The sequence below is a fragment of the Molothrus ater genome, chromosome 4 (assembly GCF_012460135.2).
Source record: "Molothrus ater isolate BHLD 08-10-18 breed brown headed cowbird chromosome 4, BPBGC_Mater_1.1, whole genome shotgun sequence".
Classification (NCBI taxonomy): Eukaryota; Metazoa; Chordata; class Aves; order Passeriformes; family Icteridae; genus Molothrus; species Molothrus ater.
In genome coordinates this window covers 46,601,492-46,622,733 of record NC_050481.2, presented here as the reverse complement: position 1 = coordinate 46,622,733, position 21,242 = coordinate 46,601,492, and the positions used below count along the sequence as shown (strand labels likewise).

Sequence of the window (21,242 nt, the reverse complement as noted above, 5' to 3'; positions counted from 1 at the left end):
TTTTTTCTACACAAATTTAGGTAAGGACAAATCCAAATACAACATACTTGTCACAGAAGTACAAAGCACACATTTTCTTATGAGAAAGCACACAAAAATCAAACAGACTTCTGCAAGGAAAATTCTTACCCCTTTGATTTTGTGCTTGACCGAGGTCTATACTCATAAGATTCATCCTCTGTTCCATTTTGGCGCCTGTACCAGTCAAACAAGGTGCGTAGTAAGGAGGGGAGACAGTGCTCTGCTACTGAGCTCATAGAGCTTATCAACTGGAAGAGTAAGAAAAATACTTTAGCCTCATATAGCTATGAAAATCCTGGAGTTAAATAATTCTTTCAAATTGTTTTTTGATGTTAAAAACCATATATCACATAACTTCACAAAGTGGCAAGTTAATATTCATTTTCACCTAGGACAGTTACTGTAAATATAACATACTGAGTGTAATATTATAATAAATTTAAGTAAAGTGTTCCAAAGCTCAGAGGGATCACAAAATGACAAATTTATAGACATGTAACGTGTATAAAATCATTGAGAAAACAGCAGCGGTATTAGGACGTCCCTGAATGTTGCCATATGTATGTTTGAAGTATAGAAACCTTCACAAATTACAAGAGCCAGCCCTCCTAAACTGAAGAAGTTTAAAACTTTAAAAAATTTGGTTCTTTGGCTATTATATAAACAAAAAAAAGAGCCTTTTAGATATTCTACATTGCCTTTAATACATTTGACTGGTCTGGGTCTTGGGCTATATTTACTTTTAGTATAACTCCCGCATCTTCTGCTTTCTTTCAGAAAATCTGTATGAGTAGTAAACTCATTTGTGCAACAGATAGGGCAACAGGAACCATTACAGAAGGAAGACTTTAAGATGATATTAAACTTAAATTATCTAGGCTTCCTTTAACTAAAAACTTTTTGGAAAGGAGAAGAATGACTGAAGACAGCAAAATGCCATTATAAACTTGCTTCCAGGAGGCAACAGGGAGCAAGCCCTTTCCCTAAACACAGGCTGGAATGGGAGAGTTACCATGTTGCTCACTCATGCCATGTATTACCTACCTCTTGGATCTTTCAAATAAGGTTTTGATAGAAGCCATGCTCATGCTATAACTTACCTATTATTCACCATTCCAGACAACAATATAATATTACACTTTTACGTGTTCTGATAAAACATTAATGAAGTTATTTCTTTTTCCTCATTTGAAGCATCTTGGGTTTTTAGGTTTGTCAAAAGGATGGGGACAAGTTAACCACAGGAAAACCTCAGAAGGACCTCTTTTAATCTTCTGAATACATTACTTAGATTGTTAATTAGTCAGCTACTCAAGGCACAAGAATTAAATAGTGCTCTGAACTGATGGGTTTATTAGCAGAAGAAAAAGAAGCAAGTTGAATTTTAAGCTTTACTATACCTTTTCTTTAGGTTTTCCTGCAAGTTTACAGAGTTTATCAATACTAATACTATTCATAAATGTTCATAAAAGTAGTTAGGCAATTTACATTGGCTTCTGGAGAAACAAGCATGTATCACACACATTCAAAAATGTCACTGCTAAAATGCTGGCATAATAAAGTATTTTCCTCTTGGAAAAGAAAAAGTTTTACATAATAATTATTTCCTGCCTAGTTTTGAATTATTTGTATTCTAATGAAAAGGAAGATGACATCTTTGCTAATATTGCATAGCATCTAAGCAGAACATCAGCTATTTTTCATTTAAAATAACTACTATACTGCCTGGATACTAAATTCAAAATCATCTTATAATAAAAAAAATTTCTTATATAAAAGATCTATTTCTCATACAAGAAAACTCTTTTGTTGTAGCATTATATTATGCCTAGGTTGAAAGCAGCAATCCAGACAAAGGGCTCCTGTAATACCCAGGAGGACAGGGCTGCAATAGATATGACGTATACTTCAGTTCCTCAGAATGAAACAGCAAATCCTGCTCAAGTCTTAAAGGCTGTAACATATTGCTAATTGCTTCACATAACATATCCAACAGCACAGTGAGAGGTAATAAGAGAGAAGCAAAATGATAGTAAGATGCTAGAGCCCAAATTCCGGCTTTGGCCAAAATCCTGATCCTGAAAACATTGCTCAAGTTGTGCCTAATCATGAACAACCCTGAACCTCATATACATCTGCTTTCAGTCACTGAGAAGGTCAACACAGGCTTCTGTGTGATCATAAAATTTTGGTGTCTTAGGACAAGAGTAGGAAATTGCCAAGTATGTTTCCTACAACAAACAAAAAAAGAAAAACACTTGCTATTTCAGTTTCAAGCTGTACAAGCAAAAATATTTTAAGAAACGCAATATATGCTCTATAAAAAAACTCCTGTCTGGAGCTTCCTGATGTGCTAGGAATGGTAAAGGGAAAGCTCTGGTGGTAAAATTTTTAACAGTTCATGAGTGTATCAACATACAAATTTCCTTTTCCAAAATTTCTCCTCTTTTAGCCGAATTTATATTATTGTTCCAATTAAGATATCAAATGACAAAGAGAAGATTTCTGCTGTTTGGAAATTAAAAGCTATTGATTTTTCAAACTTGTTTTAATAGCAGCCCTCTTGGTCTGGTTATGTTTTTAAAAAAAATGACTTATAATCCCCTTAAATGCTATTTTACTTTTTCATTAGGGGGACGGGCAACACTACATGCCTTCCTCCTCCATCCCTTTTCTCATCACTTACTGAGATGAGAAAACAAGTCTTAATTAAATAGCACCTTAGTCCCAGGGCCCTCCTGTGTTCCAAGCATGTTCTCTTTATTCACAAAGTACAGCACTTACAGACTCAGACCCCATTATCAGTACAGGTAAAGCCACTTTTTAGACCCAGATTCCTGGCTCCATAAAGACCTCTGGGTGAACAAGGTTGGCCCAGCAACAGCTCTAGCTTCTCTGCTGGATGCTGTGGCTGTGACCTCTGGATCCTCCTCATTCCCACACTTTACCAATCACTTTTTTAATCTGGAATCTTCTGCACTGCTGGAGAACTGTTCTTAATTAGGGTTTTATACAGCAAGCAACGAACAGAGAGACACAATCTTAATTCCTTTTGCCAAACAAGGTGCAAAATTCCCTAACAAAGTTCATCATCCCAGCCATTCCAGTCTCTCTAAAGCAGTTATTCAGTTGCATTAAAGTTCAGATCTTGACTTCAAAGTAGATTACAAATAACAAAAGAAAAAAATAAGAACTCACACATATATATATACAAACAATCAAAACTTTTTTTTTTAAAACTGTATTTTCAGGAAAACCAGTTCCTTTCTATATTATCTAATTTTAAAAGTTACATGTTTTATTTTTTATTTCTCTTCACTCAGCCTGTTTTTAGAACCTCTCTTAGACAGAACACTAAGCTTCATATAGTAGATGCTATTCAGGAACAGTCAAGAACAGGAACAGGCAATTAATGGGGCTTCCTCTGAACGCTGCCTCTCCACTGCAAGGAAGTGGTTATGGGACACAAACATGCCTACACTATTGAAGAATTAGAAATACAGACAATAAATATGAATAAATTGAGCAGAGATTCTTTCCAGACACAGTTCACTGAGAGTAAGTGAAATGGAATTGCCTAGCAATCAATCTATATTTTCAGCAAAGGACAAAGTAACAGTTTAGAAACATTTTGAATCTACCCTATACCTTCTGCCATAGAATCAAAAAGCACTCAGTAAAAGCCATGTTACTGAAATAAAAGTCACACTATTTGTTTATAAAAACAAAACCCCGGACACTCAAACAATAAGTGATGCGGAAATAAACTAAGACTTTTTGTCCCCTTGTGTGCTTCAGCATCTTTCTTCCACCAGTTTTCACTGCCACCTTCAAATAATTATCTATTCTAATAGTTTATTACTATCATATTCTACAATGGAAAATAAAGTCTAACTAACATTCAGAGTCTAAATCTTCTGACACAGATTCAGATGTGAATGTTTTAAGTTATTACAACAGTGGAATCACTATTCTGCAAAAGTAAAGCACACCTTAATCCAATGAAAATTGCCTTCAATTATATGTCACCTACCTGATCAAACTGAAGATCTTCACCTCTTTGAAGAGATCTGGACAAGAGCTTTTCCTGTACAAAAAAATAAAAAGAAACATACATTTCACAATGTCATTGAGTATTATCAAAGATAGATTCCTTTTTTCCAGTTATATTACAGAACAAAGAAAAACTTTTAATATAAATATTTGCATTGGTTTTTTAGATACAAATATTTCTGGAGATGTGATGTATAGTCCCAAAAATTAATTCAGTAGCTAAACAATAATAACATTAAAGACTGACAAACAGAAGATGTCCGAGGCCAAACAGAGACCAGCTGGTGGTGGGTGTCAAGTGTAACTTGGAGGGAAAGCCATTACTATCTCAATTAGCAAGTTTATTCATGTTCATATATGGCAATTATTCTAAGTTACAATAATGACTTTTAAAATGTCTTCACAAAGGCAGAGACAAGTGTTCAATGCATTTCCAATCTGCTCTTCCTCTGAACTGCAGTGAAACACAGTAGAAGACCTACTCCAGTAAAAGAAGAATGTGAATAATCACTTGTTTTAACTTGAAGTAACTGTAAGGAACAAAAAAAAAGCAATATTACTAAAATTTTACTTATTACAATATTTATTGCTACCAGTAGCATATAACATACTGCTCTGTTAAAAGCAAAATTAAATTATACTCCTGACAATTTAGTGAGGATTAAAGCATTGTGGAAATAAAACATTTATAAACTCTAATAGTAAACAGTAATTCTTACTAGTCACTCTGTAGAGTATGAAATGATACACTTACAAGAAATACAAGTTTTATGCTCAGGTACCCTGGAAAGTAAAAAAAAAAAGGTGGAAGAAAAGAATAAAGAAATAAAAAGAAGAAGAAGAAGAAAGAGAAGAAAAAAGGAAAAGAACACTGAGTCCTGTGAACTGGCTGTGAGGGTCACTGATTTACAGCAACCCAAGCGCCACAGTAACAGCTTTAAGAGCACACTGCAAAGCTGTAACGTATCTGCTGAGCATTTCCTCTTATTTAAAAAAATTTTAAACTATCCTTCACTTGATAATATAAATGAGTCCAAAATGTTATCTTTCACAAGGAAAGTAAAAATGTACCTAAAGAGTTAATAGCTCACATTAGACTGCAGTAAGCAAACAAGGAAGTTTTATGGAGCAGGCTAAGTCAAGTAGTTTACTTGCCTGGTCTGGCATGTAAAAGGAGGTGTGAGCAATACTGATAGCCAGTTCTGTTCTCAACAGGTTGTAACTCAGCACAAAGTAACTGCTCAGTAGTTTAGTATGAGACAACACCCATGCTGTTAGGCTGTTGACAAAAACTGAGAAAGTCAACATTGCTTGGTGATTAACACTTGCAAGGCTGCAAGAGACAGCCTGTATGTTCAACAGATAAAAATTCATTTTGCATGTCCCAAATCCAAGGTTTGAACAGGCAACTTATTTTCTCTTGTCCTAATTGTAAACTTGAAAATACGGCACCGTTTCTGGCATTTTCTCCTTGAAGTGCAGCTGTATTTGACAATTTGTTAAAAAGAATGCAATATCTGGCAACTACTACAGCCTCTGAAAACTTGGATTCAACACTGCCCAGGCAAAAAGCACTTGCCTACTCTGAAAGTATAATTTGAAATTATAAAAATGTCAATGCACAAGTCATTTTCACTTTCCATAATCCAAAGAAATCCACTTAATTATCTAGGAAAATACTACCATTTATGTTCACTTCCAGTATGCCCAAATTAAAAAATATTTTAAGAAGGGGGTTTCTAGGTAAATGCATTGGTTATTCTGAAAAAGCTCTATTTTTTAATCAACTTGTAATATATGGTAGGGATAATTCATGCTATATAGATAGATATATATGTGTGTATGAAATATTGTGAAGGTCCAAAGTTATGCCTTTGACCACTCTGGCTGGGAGCAGAGTTCTATTCTCATTGTAACCAGTTCCCGGACAGCGTTAAGATAATATCAGGTCTGTTACTGTATGAATGGGACAGTCCCGGACCATCATCGATGACTTCCCCTGGCATCTGCACCTGGGAGACAGCATCTAGACCTTCCTGGACCATGATTAATGGAATGTCTCAAGGAACTCACAAGACCTGCACCTGGGCATGATTACATGTGCGGTACTCAGGAACTGGTATCACTCTACTACATGTGAATAGAGCTTCTGCCTGGATACTCAGACATTCGTCTGAGTCTATAGATTCATTCGTCTTTGTCTGTTCCTGCTCATGTATGGACCCCGCTCTGCATGTGAAGAGACACAAAGAGACGTGTGGTCACCTCTGCCTCAGGCAGAATAAACTGTATGCAAGCTGGCCGCTGGAAGCCCTCGGGTGAGCTCCTGGGGAAATGCTGTCACTTTGTCAGTGGACCCTGGCTCACCCAGCGCCTGCACCCGGGGCTGACGCTGTTCAGGCTGTGGTGGTTCTTTTTTCGAAATTCTATTTTTTGTTATCAATCCAATAAATCTTTGTTAAATTTTTCATAAATTTGGCTACCGATTTGATCATTTATAACAAACTGATGTAATAGTTAATGTTCTTTCACTGTCTATTTAAAAGCAAAGGGGGAAAGGTTTCACCTTCTTGAGTCTTTCAAATTCATGTAATTTTACATGTTAAATCTGTTCAAAACACTGTTATGAGAATTGATATTTTGAAGTATATACTAAAAGCTCCAGAGAGCACTTGCAAAGCCAAATTTTCTTTTAGCTAGCAAGCCTCCTCCTTTTTTTTTTACACAGAAATGCCTGCTACAGATGAATTCTTGTTATCTGTATTATGCTTTCAGATAAACTGCACAGTAATTGCTAGCTTATCTATAAAGCAGAAGTACAAGAAATGTTCCACTCTATACAAACATTGTATCATTGCTAAGTAAGTTACATGAGAAAAACTATTTCCTTATAAGATGGAAAAGTGTAAGAAGATGGGAAGAAGTCTTCCTGGAAGAAGATGGGAAAAGTCAGGTTCCTTAAGTGTCCTTAGGATACAACGTCCTAACAAACCATGTTTCCACCATAATACTACAAAACTGTTATACAGGTGAAGAAACCCTGGGTTCACTATACCCATTGCATGTGCCTAAACCCAAAAATTGCTAAAAAAAAGAATGACAAATCAAAGAGAAGTGAAACATTCTGTAAGTCTTTACACAAATTTGAAATCCATGTCAATAGAGAGAAAGCTAGTTCTGAAAGTTTAGCTTCCCTCCCATAACCCATACTAATTTAGATACTTCTGTACATCAAATGTTTAAGATTTTAAGATCAGAAAGAATTAAGACCTTACAAGTTCATAACCAACTCTATTATGTTTCCTCAGCACTAAGGATCTTAACTCTTAAAAGGTAAATACACTGTAGAGGTAATGTAACACTAACCAAACCTGACATAACCAAATAATACTCTTGAACCCAACCACAGGTTTATCAAGGCCTTTGAATTATTTGGCTTTTAAATCTATTTTCTTTTAATGTCTTCTTCTACCTCTGCTTTGTCATGGCTCCAGTCATCTCACATGATTTAAAAAAATCTATTCAACAGCATAAAGTAAATGTCTGGAAACTCTAACTGAATAATTTAAGATTTATTTTCCTGCCTTCCTGAAGTTCAGAGAGAGATGAAAATAATAGGTCTCCATTTATCTTTTACAAGTGAAATGAAAAAAAACCAAAACACTATTGCATTAAGCAAAGAGCAGTTTGCATTCATTGTGTAAAGGAGAAATGTCAACATATGGCAGGCAGCAGGGATCAGGATGTGCATGTGCTGGGCAAACAACTGCACCCATGGAAAAAGGTACCACCCATTGGCCCCTCTCCAGCATTCCCTGGCACCATCCTCTGGTGGCCAGCACACCTCAGCAGGGTGGCTCAGAGTGCTTCTGCCTGAGCTCCAAGCTGCAGGGAAGAAACCAGACAAGGGATGCTGCCCTGCCTCCTGCAGCCCCAGGGCTGGGCAGTGCATCCCCGCCCCAGGGGCAAGCACAGTACTGTGCTAAATTTTACTTCAGACAAACTTTTGAAAGCATGTAAGCAAGACTTGCACAAGTGCACAGTGCTAGTCTGAGCCACGTGTAGTATTTCCACAGCAGAATAAAATCACTTGTGATGGTAACAGGAATAAATACTCTTGCTAGTTGTGACTTCAGCGTGAGACACCTACAATTTAGTAGGTGGCACCAAGTTAAACTCTCTGCTTAAATTCTAACCATCCATACTTATATGCAGCTTGACAAAATGCAAAATAATTGAGTTTATCACTAATCTTCTTAACTGGTATGGTTTATGTCACATTTGGGGAATGCTGGTCATTCCCCAGTGTCATCCTTCTAAGCTGAAGAGTACTTTTTAAGCTACAAGAGTACTCTTGGGCTCTTTTTTTTCCTTTAAAACTATATACTGCTCCAAAAGATTTAGCATAGCTGGTTAAAAAAATAGTGATTTTATTTCATTTATTCACTAAAAGGATGATCTTCCCTCCTGTCATTACACTTGCTGCTTTCATTTAATCATTTACTTTAACAATTTGCTGATAAGCTCTGTCTGTAACTTTGAAAAAGCTGAGGTATTACAATTTTGCAAGCAGAGAACTCTTAATCAAATTAGTAAGAAGAAGTAAGGTAAAAATCACAGCCAGAGAAACCATTCAGTTAATTTTTGAAATCACAAGTCAGTTACCTTTAAATGTAATCCATACATTTAGCAAAAATGGTACTACCTCTCACCCACAGATGCTGTCTTGATCTGCAGTGAGTGACCTTTTTTTTAATTTATATTTTAATTAATTTTTGCTCCCCTACTGTCATTTCCAAGTTTTAAAAACTGTCTAGCTCCTAATCTTTATTAGTCTGGCTTTAAATTCTCTCAAACAGCTTCACCCAACAGCCTAGCTTCATTAAAGATTTATGTAACTCTATATATATTCTTCATATTTTGTTTGCAGCCAAGTCATTCCACAAAATCAAATCACACTAAAATAATAAAGGGCTTTCCACTCTTCCATTAAAGCCTTTTATCCAATCACAATCAGTGTTTTTCTGGTGCTCTTCCAGCCTTTTTATCTTTCTTTTTAAATTTCATACACTAGAACTGAATGTTCAGTACTTACAAAAATTCTACATACAGAAATAAAGCTGCTTCAATACCTCAGTATTTCCTTTCAGTTGGACACTTAAGGATTCCCTCTACCTCTTTATGTTATACAGGCTCAGGTTGTTTCACTTTTCCACAGCCTTTGGCACCTCTCTTAATTTGCTCATTTTCTATACAGTCCTTCTCACCCACCAATATAAAATAAGGAAAGCTGGCTATACATGTAAATTACGTTTGTTTCCATTAAAATTCATTTTGTTTAAAGGAATTCAGCTTAGCAAATGAAGCTAGACAAAACTGTTTAAAACCTTTATAGACGACTACTTAAGTAATATTTGTAATTTCTTACTTTATTCTAAAGAATTTTATACACACTTGTATACACACAAAATACTGACTTCAGGTTCTTATCAGTAAAAAATCTTGACTAAGGTAGACTTCATGCAATCACCATAAAACCTCACCAGGCAACAGAGCTGGGAATCACTCTTCTGTGAAAAGTGAATTATTTAATTAGTTTCATGGGGTTTCTAATTTTTAATCTGGTGAGATGTTTCAATTTTGTATGATTAACAGATTTAAAAACATTTGTTTAATTAACAGTCAACAGCATGGCAAGGAGACACAACCTGGGATTGATGACAGAGGATTTATTTTATCTGGTCTAGGGACAAGTTTTGCAGCAAAAGTGAGCTCCAGGGCTATTATATTTGCCTTGCTTCCATTATTCTGGTTATATTTGACTCTAAACTAGCTGTGTCTGCAGGAAAAGCCCTCTTCAGCTCATCTCAGTTCCAGGCAGTCTGTCCCTCTGGCCAAGCACTACCCTCCCTGTCTGTTTAGCTGATGGATGGAAATGGGGCTGGAGGAGCAGCACTTGGCACATAGATGGACAGTGGAGCTACCAGCCTTTCCTCCCACAGCATCACTGCCACTACAGCTCTCCTCTCATTTTCAGCCAGGTGGAGGCTTGTGTGCCCCGTTTTCTACGAAGTTTTTGTGCTTACTTATAAACCCCTCCTGAATACATTATTTTTTTGGATGAAAAAAACAAATAAACAAGTTATATTTAAGTTGTAAACTTGCTTGGTGCACACTGACATATATATAAAGAACAGGTATAAAGAAAAGTTTCATTTTCCTCAGCCTTTTATCTACTAATGGTTGTAGCTGAAGATGATTCCATAATCCACAAAACAGTTTCAGCCCTGCTTTTGTGCCCTTTTGGACTGCTTCCTAGGAAACCTTTTTCCTGAAGTTTCAAAACTGGGGCTCACATAGGCACTTTCTGCACATGAGCACTTTGGCAAGCAGCAGCTGCCAACAGAAGCCTTCTGTGAGCTGGCCTTCTGCTAGCCACAGCATCTCACCTGCCCAGTGAATTTCCACTTTTGTTTGTTTTCTTTTCAGAAATTTCCAAATTAAAAGAAAACCATTTATTTCAAGACCATAAAGTCTAGATCAACAATGGAATTTTACCTTTTTGCTTAATCTGCAATATAAGCAGGCTACTATATTATTCCAGGTGTTATTATCATTACTTCAGAAAACAAACCAAATGTATCTTTTCTTGAAAGTATATTGCCTAAGTATTATTTAAAAAAACACTGGCAGGAAACACACTTCACAGTATTAATGAAAGAACATTTTTTTTTGTTCCTATTTCCTTTTGTAACTTCACAGACCTTTGGGATACACTAAAGAGTTTTGTTTCCAGGAACTACTAGGTAACAGTTTTGACACAAGTCAATAAAACAAATCACGGAGCAACCCTGTTTGCAGAAGTTTATTTATTCCTGAAGTAATCTCTCTGAAAAGTCAACAATATCTGGGAGTGCTTTTTTCACTAACCATACATAAGATAAATCAACCTATTCCAGAAAAAAACAAGACAGTTTTGAGAGATACTATGAAAAAAAAAGGACTCACCAAAGGTTCAGCCATTACAAGTTCAATTTTCTTTTCAGCTTGAACAGCAAATTCAGCAAAGAGGCTTTTGATGACATACTCGCCCGGTTTCACATCTGGGTCAATAGTAATGTTAGACATGATGATGCCTCTCTTTTCCCAGGTGGAAACAACACTTGGAGAAACTCTACGTTTATTTACTCTGCTGGGTGGTGCGGAGGCTAAAGGTAAAAAACAAGAAAAACACAGAGCTATAAAGCAGAGCTTCTAAACATCGTGCCACGATATTTTCCCATTCATCACACATATATTTTCACACAGTACATTCTCTAAAACAGAAGGAAACAATTCTAACATACAACAAGAATTTGTTTTAGTTAGGTTGGAGTTTCTACCCTTATGTTGCACAAGGGTTTACAATGCAGGTCAGTTGTGTTGTCAATAAAATGCTCTACATGATTAACATATAGTAGCTTCAGTTCAAGTATGACTAAAAATCAGAAGGTTGAATGGAAAGGGTTATCCCCTATATTATGAGAAGCATTGCTTGATTCCATTTTATGGATCACCCATTAAGTTCATGTTTCTATTTTGTGTCCAAATACCTTCAAGAGAAATTCTTCTTTGGCACTTTTTGTCAATAAGCTGATTTTCCTAACAAGAAAGCAAACCCTTTTTAGACATTTCACGCTAACTGATCTTCTAGTCCCATGTTAAAAACGGTTCCTTGTAAGAAATATTTATTAATCAATAAAAATAACATTGTATATATCAGTCTCATTTTCTAAGAATTATTTTGGTTTTATACTGAAATTGTCATATACAAACTTCATATATAGTTATCCACCTTTAATTTTTTTTCTCCTCAGGCATTCCAAAACATCCATTTATTGTGAAAGCAATGTGAACTGCAGTACTGAAAATCATGTTTCAGAACTCACACACAGAGGTTTAATACACAAAACAATCAGGATAGTAAATTACAATTCTTGTCTTGCACGCTATATATGAAAATAACTGCTGACACCTCTTAATGATGACCCAGATGTACAAAGGGAGGTACACATATTTCCCTAGTGTATTCCATGACTGCAGATGTTATTTTTCAATTGCTATTAGGAATTTATATTAACAATTCCTATCTATTTATATTAAGATTTTATTTTCCTAAGACAGTCATGCAGGGAGCCTAGCTCCCATCTGTTTCATTCTGCTACATTTCGTGATGTGTTTAGGTAAGCGTTTTTAAGGCTTTCTGCAGGTAAAGTGTGAGGTGACACATTTGGTTTATTTTGCTCAACCTGAAAATTTTTTTACATGAAGTAATTTTTAGTTTTCACATGTTCAAACCCTGTAAGCTAAATATTATCCACAACTTTTTATCAAATGTTTTTTTCAACTCATTTATGAAAAAACATGAGACCAAACATGGAGACCAAACATTGGTACATCACATCTTCTCAAGAGAAGTCTTGGCCATTTATTATATCTTCTATCAATTCAGAAAGTTACATTTTACATAATATAAAACAGACTCCTGCAACTTCCATTGAAATTTATCATTTATCAAAGGCATTACTGAAGTGAGAAACTCTGCAGGAGTGAAAACTGAATGCCCCCAACTACCTCAGCTTCTAATCCAGAAGGAAGGGTACCTTGCATAAGATTGGGAGTACTACACATTACTTGTTTTTAATCCCTATGCTATTGTACAAACTTGCTGTTTAGCTGGAGTAATGCATCTTTTTTCCTGTTGCATAAAACAGGAAATAAACATAAATAACAGAATCCTTTCTTTGAGGCTGGAAAGACTTGCACAAGGTCACAAAACTGAGTGCCTGGGAACCAGGGGCAACACCAGAACAACAGGCACACACTGTATATGTCATAAAAAATTTCTAAACATCCTCTAACACTTCAATCCAGCACTTTGATCTCAGTAGCAGAGGCCCTAAAAGACAGAGAAGAGCATGTCCCACACAGCCAGGGACAATGGGACATCACAGACACTGCCATGATCTAGATCCCTACAGTAGAAGCTCACTACATACAAGTACGTAAGAGCATTAAGAAACAGAACAAAGTGCAGGCTGCAAAAGGAAGATTACAACCCAAAACTCTCTCATCCCACATCTGATGATTGGCTCATCCTTCAGCACAGAAACATAAACATTACAGGAACTTAAAAAAAAACAATTCATGTCTTTACAATGCCTGTGTTCTCCAGCATCCACACTCTTGCCATCCTGAAGCATCAATGTTTCCAAAGGCAGCCCAGAAAATGAGAGAGATGAAAATGTGTCAAGAACAAGAGTACAGAGGTTTGAGACGAGGTGAAAGAAGGAATAAAGACATCCTTCATGGCCATAGCAGGTAACAAACAGAAATACCAAGCATGGGATAGGCAAAACAGAAGAATGCTGTAATATGCAATTTTGAACAACTTTCCTTTCATTTCCATCAGATAAACAAAATAGAAATTTGAGTAGCTAAGGACCCACAACAGATACCACATATTTCTAATATATGCAGTTGCTTTTATCCTAAATATGAGAGTTTCTAAGAAAGATAAAGCTTTGTTCTAAATACAGACAAGTTGGACTGTCTTATTTTAAAAGACATATTAACACTAACAGGCTGGAAAAAATGAGAGTGTTTAAATGTCCTTTTGAATATCAAAACTTCTTTGCTAAATTGTGTCTTGTCAGAAGAAATTCAGCAAAGCAGCAGCTCAGCTCATTCCAGACTTACCTACTGGATATGCCACAGCTGTTGCATGATCTGGACTGAAGTGAACATGCCAGAGCTCTGGTCCAGTTCCCACTCCTGAAGAGTGAGGAGCTGGTAGTCAACCAGCTCTTTTTGCTCTCTGGGGAAACAAAGAGCACTGTGCTCCTTAACCCCACACTATATTTAGATGTAGACAACTCTTAATAGTGTGATTACATAATACATTTCTGTCTTCAGAATTTAGAAGATCACATTCAAAAAGCCCCTGTCACTTAAGAATCAGGAAACATTGGGAGCTGATCATCTTTTAAGTGCTATCTTTACTTTGTGTTAGCAATTCAATCCTCAGTAAAAGGGATCACCTTAGTGTGTTAACTTTCAAAGCTGTAAGACAGCTTCCCTCACTAAGGATGAAACTCCAAGGCTCTCTACACTCATCTAAACACAGGTAAATTCCCTCCTCAGGCTCAAACAAAAGCTTAGGAAATGGATAAACTGGGCAAAAATCTTATGCTGGCAAGAAAAAAAGAAGTAACTGGACTATAATCAGACTGGGTCTTGTGAGTGCTGCAGACATTTCAGTACAAGGCAGAGGTCATGACCATGCAGCCAAGGAAATGTGGTGCCAGGATAGCCTTACATCCCCCAGAACTAGCAAGGACCCCACTCCCTGGCTATAGTTTCACAGAGCCCCTCTTGGACAGCACATAGAGTGCACACACAGGGCTGCTGTGACTGCAGCACTGTCCAGGGATGCAATCCCTTCCAGCCAGCAGAGTCAGTGCAGGAACAGGGCTTGCCTTGCCTTCTTACTCTTTCAGCAGCAAAGCAGAGTCACGGCTATCCCTACAACCATTCATGTTACTAATCTCTGTGCTCACATGCACAAACTCTCCAGGTGGCAATGAACTTACCCCCCTGATTTTTTTCCCACAAAAAATAGGGAAAATTGTCATACTGAAGCAATTATAAACACTGCCATGACAGTATTACAAATACCTTAGTTTTGCTAAAATGTAAGAGTATGTAAAAGGAAGAAAAAATTATTAGTAATCCATGAACTTGCTGAGGACTCTAGTTCACAACACCACTAGTGGTTGACATTAGCATCAAGACTCTTGTCTTGCATATGACAATGTTCATGGTTTCATCTGCTTTGTAAAACCAGTAATTTATTTAAATACACACAGAAAAACATGTACGAGGGAAAATGGAGAGGGAGCTTGAGTATTTAATTAGTAAATATACAAGAGTTTGTTAAAGAAAAGTCAAAATCTATTATTAGATTTCTTACCTAGGTCAAACAACATTATTATCTGGTATAATTACATTCAGTGGGATGCATTTCCTCATGACTTTGCAATCAATAAAATTGTAGGAAGGATCTATATGAATTTAAGTATGCTTAATGGAAAAAAAAGTCATTGCAGGACAGAATCAAATATTGTTTTCTGCTATTCTTTGCCATCAAAGCAAAGTCATTCTTTACTCTTAGCTGCCAGAGAAAATGTAAGTCTCAAACATCGTTTGGAAGCTTCAAAACATGAAGCATTCTACAGAACTTCATATGAGATCTGGAACCAGAAACCATACAGCTTGCAACAGCTCAAAACTAAAAAACTACTTTCACAAACCACTTGAAAACAGTGAACATTATTCACTTGAAACAATATCCTGTTTGTTTGCTCTGATGGGAGCTACTGCTACGTGGGAAATCTGGGAGCAATGCAGTAAGGAAATCTTTGTTAAACAGTATTGTTTGGTTGCTAGGGCCACACCGAATTGTTTGGATAGTTGCAAGGAACAGTAAAACAATACAAAGGGTAATTAGACAGACAACACACTCCTAGGTCAAAAGGCAACACGCCCTGATGTATGCTAAGTGAAAAACAAAGTTGTTTCATGTTAAACACAAGTGTCTAGAACTAGGAAAGGTTATTTAATACCCAATTTGACAGTAAAGAATGCTACTATTTTATCATCCTGTTTCTCTCTGCATAGCCCAAATGCATCAAGTATTTGAGGATATAAAGTAACATCCTATTTACCAATGAGACTATTCAGGGTTCAAACATACAAAGCAGGTACTGAAAGGTAATGAACATCAGCCAGTGACAGCTGATGAGTCCATTTTACTTCATGGCTAATAAAAATGATGATTTTTAGCTTTCAGACTTTTTTTGGGTACTACTTTACACTTAGCCAAGTGTTGGCACTTTATATGTGCTTTTCCCCCGAGTTTTTCATGGTTACTGCTTTAACTGAAAGTTGGGTTCAGTTGCTGCTGTGTCTCGGGAAGTTGGAAATGGCTGGACTGAAGCAAAACTTCCATCAGGTATCTCCCCTCTTTCCACATACCTGAAAACAAATCTGGAATTACTTTTATAGCATTTTAAAATAAGGTACTCAACTATAAAATAAACATGCTCAACACAATCTTGAGGAGCCTCCGCAGTTTTCATCAAGCAGATTATATTCTTAGTTGCTATTTTTATAATTAATTGCTAAAGTAGTACATAATTTTACATAGCTCACATTTAGCAATTAAGCTTTTTACTGTTATTTTTGAAGCACATGTACTTTCAGAAGTACTTTATATTTCCTGCGACACTTGTTGCAGAATAGGGTTTGCATGTCCAACTGACAATACAAAAGTCTCCAAAGACTAAAAATATTACGTGTGGTTACTTAAAGGAATTTTAATTAAACTCCTTGCCTTCTACTCTGATAACATCTAGAACATTTTATCCTGCCTCCAGAAATGATATTAATATACATGGAAACTTGTCTGTAGTGATTGTGACAATGTTTCATAACAAACAATCTTTAGTTATTTTACCAAAAGAATATTTTTTTCCTAAAAAGGATGTCAATGCTCAAAAGAGATGGCAATCTATCCAGAATCATGCCAAAAAATTATGAATAGAGCCCCAATGTTAAACCTAGGTTTCCCATGTCGTTGATAAGAACCCTGTTTTTCAGAGCAACTTCCTCACTAAATTTATCATTACTTTACAATTCTGAAAGCCCTGTTGATCATCAGGTTTTTACCGTTTCCAAAGTCTGCTTGCTCCTAACCAGTGGAAAAGAAAGTCTTATGACTTGAATGAAAGGAACCTGAACAGCTTTATGAATACAACGAAACTCAACAAACACTGCTCTAGTAACAGGCGCACATTCGAGATCTTAGCCTCCAACCTATAAGCAAATACAAAGAAAGAGCCACTCTTCACTCAAATCTCTTGGATTTGCTTTCCCAGTAGCAATAGGAGGCTGTGGTTTACCTGGGTTGCTGAAGCATGTGGTGGCACGGCAGACAACCAGGTCTACTTCACTGGTTTTTGTTCCAACTATGCAGCACTACTGATAGTGCATGAAGCCTGTCTGACAGCTGGATTTATCCCTGCCTCACTTGCTCCAGCTGTACTGAATCCCTGCTGATGTCATGCACACCCAGTACTGTGGCACACGTGGCTGGCTCCTTGGCTCAGCAGCATCACACAAGTGCTGAATTCAGCAGTCCTGCAGAATTAGTGGACACTTCTGCATTATACTGCATTTATCCAGATTTTCTCATTTATTTCACTATCACTTCTTTGCCAGCAAGGTGGTACTAATCTTAAACTGTGCTACTAGATACAATAAAAGAGAAAAAAAAATGCAAACTCATAAAATATGTACTCATTTTGAGCACATCTGTTTTTATACAAATGCCATTCTGATTTTCTTGGTTATGTAAATTATTCTCAATAATATGTTTGGACCGATCAAGAAATTGAGTTTCTGCCAGATACCCTTTTTTGAGACATTCTTACAAGGCCCTTAAAAAACTCCATACCTAATACCAATATTAATTTTGATACTGGTATGAAACACTCAATGCCAAGGGAGAGGCAAAGCAGCCTCCTGACACCAAAGCAATGTCACTTTACAAGATAACCTAAATAATGCGAACAAAATTCACAGTCTTTGACAGTGAAATTAAGCATCTATTATGGGCAACTGACCACATATTTTCCTAGAGTGTGGTATCTAGACATTCCTTTGCTGTATATAATACATATGAACTGACTGGTAACACCACAAATACAAACACAGCAGTAGAAACTGAAATCAATTTGAATACATGAGAATATACAGGATCAAGAAAACAAACCAGCACTTCTTCCCCTATTTCTCATACCTTAGTCTGGATACATAGTTCTTGAAGCACAAACTTCCTATTATTTTCAATAAAGACTAGACAACTAATTCATCCAGCAACACCCGCTATGGAATTATCTCTTCCTTTTCTGTGTTGGCAGTATACAGTGAATTTTCTTTGGAAGATGTTTAACAAAAAATTTTGGCTTCATGCACATGTCCAACTACACCACAGGCAAAGAAGAAATATTCTCTCATTAACAGGTCACATGGACTAAGCCCAGAGTGCAAATTCTTACCTCACCTCTCTCAATTCTTTACTGGTTTTAAATGACTTGTGGAAATAATCAAGTAACCAGCAATTGTAGCTGGTACTTGTGTCATGCATTTATGATATCACACATGATGACAAGATGAATGGATTACCTACCTGTGAAATAGAAAGAGGCTTACAAGTGGCTTTGTTCAGTGGTACGGTTCATGTAAAGTTTGTAAAGCCAAGTCCAACCTTTCAGTGAGAGGAAGTTTTATGTGTATTGATAACTTCCCCTCCACATCTAAATCGGAACTCACATTTTACTTCTGCAGCAGAAACACTTCCCTATTAAAAACTTCTCTAAGGAGTCTCAGATATGTTTAATTTCAGCCAAACTCTGGGACAAAGAACATAAATGAATGCTGCATCAATAAACAGAAGATAAATTAATTTCAACAAGTAGTTGATTAACCATATGGCTGTAACATGAAGTATAGCCTGAGAGAGAATACACAAGGTATTTCTGAGTTTTTTATGGGAACTGGTGCTATGACAGCTGAGCTTTCATTTGGACTAAAAACATCCCCACAGAACAAAATCTTCACAGAAATCTTTGAAGTTTTATTCTAAAGATTATTTTTTTACTTCCAGCAAATATGAACACGTTTTCTTTAGGGAAAGTTGACTCAACTGGGAGAGCAGCTGTAAATTTGTCTAGTTACAGGTACTCACATGAAACTTGTTTTCTGCTCTCAAAGACTCTGCAAACACAGGCCGGAATGGTAATAGAAACATTACTTCTTGCCAACACAAAGACACAGCAGAAATTCTAAGGCATAGAACCTTGTCTGGCAATATCTGGTTTTCTAGGTATCTGGGCCAGATTGCAATCCCTTAGAAGTCTTGCTGCTACAAATGATCCTCAGATTTCGAGCTTTGCCTTACAACTAAGTAATTCAGTCCTTCCAGAGATTCAGTAGACTTCTTCTCCACTGCTGTTAATACCTCTGTCACTTTCATTCTTAAAATGTGATTTTTAGATTTTCATTTGGCATAAATTTCTAGAAATGCAACCAAACAGTCTCCCACAAGAGAAGAAGCAAAAGGGAAGTAATATTCCATCAAACTTGAAAGTGACATTTTTAATTATTAGAAAAAACCCAACTGTAACTAACCACAAATATTTCAGTTAAGAAGAAAATTTCTCCAGCATCTTTTCCACACATATAACCATTGTCTGGGATATATGAAGTAAATTCCCCATGTGACAACCATAAAAAAGTCCTTGAAAGGTCTTTTTCCTTTCTAAACTCCCCATCACCATAATCCTCTGGAGACTTTTTGCTGTATTCTCCACCACACTGTTCTTCTACCCCTTTTTTGTACTAATATCCAGATGTTCTTTGAGGAAGCATTATGAAGAGAACAAGACATTCTTCTTGTCTAGCTGCTTTAACAGCTGAGCAAACTCTAACCAGCAAATACTCCAATTTATGTATGGGACCTCATCTCTTATAGTCCCTTCCCTACTTTGAAAAGTCAAAAATAAAATAGGTATATGATTTCTTTCCTGAAACTTTAGAACAGATAAAAAGACAAAATGGATTTGAGATAAAATCAGGGAAATTATTTTTAAATATTTATTTTTCGTAAACTCAGACACATGAGAAGAGAGAACCAGGGCTTTGAATTTCTCCAAGTAAATCCTACTGGCTTTGCAATTATGGAATGTGGCAGTCGTCCACACCTTTATGCATAGGTGAGAAGTGGCAGCTCCACTGAACATTCTTTCTAACCCTCTATCCTCATAGTGTATGAGGAGCACCTGCTTCTCACAGAACTGTGGCTGAACAGGACAAACAACAGCCACATACACAATGCAAAATCACCTAAATCAGATGGATGAGTATTTTTTATTTACTGGAGTAGAATGCACAAAAACTTTTATTAAGAAATTTAACGGTTGAAAAAGAGATCAGATCTGACATTCAGGATAGTGTGAGGATACCCAGGGCAGTAGTCAGAAATAGACTGTTAGTTGTTACTGGGCTCCCTCTGTCCACTGAGAATGTTGGATTTAACAGCATTAAAGGCTTCTAGAAGCTCCAAAGATAATGCTGAAGATCATCTGATCTCTAGTGCTGTGTAATTCTAATGTAGTGTCAAACAGCAGGACAGACTGTGCCATCTATGGCAGAAGTAACTACCATGGCAAACAAGAAATTTAAAATGAAATACTATTTTTTTAAATAACTAAGATTAATATAAGATTAATTTACATACATTTTAAAAAATCCTCAACAACACAACAGCTAGGAATACATGGGAAATACTGGCTGAAATTTCTAGACACATATGCAAGAAGTACAACTCATTTTGTGACTCATTTTACAGAGCCTTGTATGGAAGACCATGCATGTAGATTATTATCAGACAGGAAAAAAAGAAAAATTAAAAAATAATTTTGATAGCACAAGATGCCAAAAGAGCAAACCATACACAGTGGAAAACAATGTGATAGAACACAAAAACTAGAGGGGGAAGAGGAAATCAGTTTGAACTCAATTGTCTCAAGTCCTGCCCAGTCACTCTTGATTACGGCATGCCATCAGGATATCCTGGCCATTAAAGTGTCAGATCATTAAAAATATAGTTTATGTAATTCCTTTTCTAGAACAACAGCCAGAATAGAAAAGCTCTTCAAATAAAGTACTTTAATTAAAAATAATATTTTTGAATTTCACAGCAATCCTTATTTAGAAAGAAGTGAGAAAGCTGTCAGAAAGCTGGTCTCATGCAAGATCAGCTTCAAAGAATGTAAAGGATAAGTCTCATCTGTCTGTAATCTAAACATAATCCATCACATTTGGAAGCAGGATAATGGCAGGAATGCAAAGATTCAGGGCTGTAAATCAAATTCCCAACAGTAGTTTTCAGAAATACTCCTAGTGTCCTGACATTTAATACAACTGCCTTCAATGCAATTTTAAGCTGCACATATAATAAAGCAAGCTAGACTTTAATGCAGTAATTTCTGCTCGAAAACAGTTCT

At 36.4% G+C, this 21,242-nt stretch overlaps 1 protein-coding gene across 1 annotated transcript in view; it reads right to left on the bottom strand.

Annotated features, from left to right (window-relative positions):
• The window catches only part of FRYL (FRY like transcription coactivator), a 163,885-nt gene that overhangs the window by 84,897 nt on the left and 57,746 nt on the right, over window positions 1-21,242 (bottom strand). The window contains exons 3-5 of the mRNA XM_054514559.1: window positions 11,083-11,282; window positions 4,055-4,108; window positions 130-269 (exon numbers count right to left, since the gene is read on the bottom strand). Coding sequence (XP_054370534.1) covers window positions 130-269; window positions 4,055-4,108; window positions 11,083-11,202 — 314 coding nt within the window. The 5' untranslated portion in view covers window positions 11,203-11,282. The remainder of the gene's footprint in view (window positions 1-129; window positions 270-4,054; window positions 4,109-11,082; window positions 11,283-21,242) is intronic.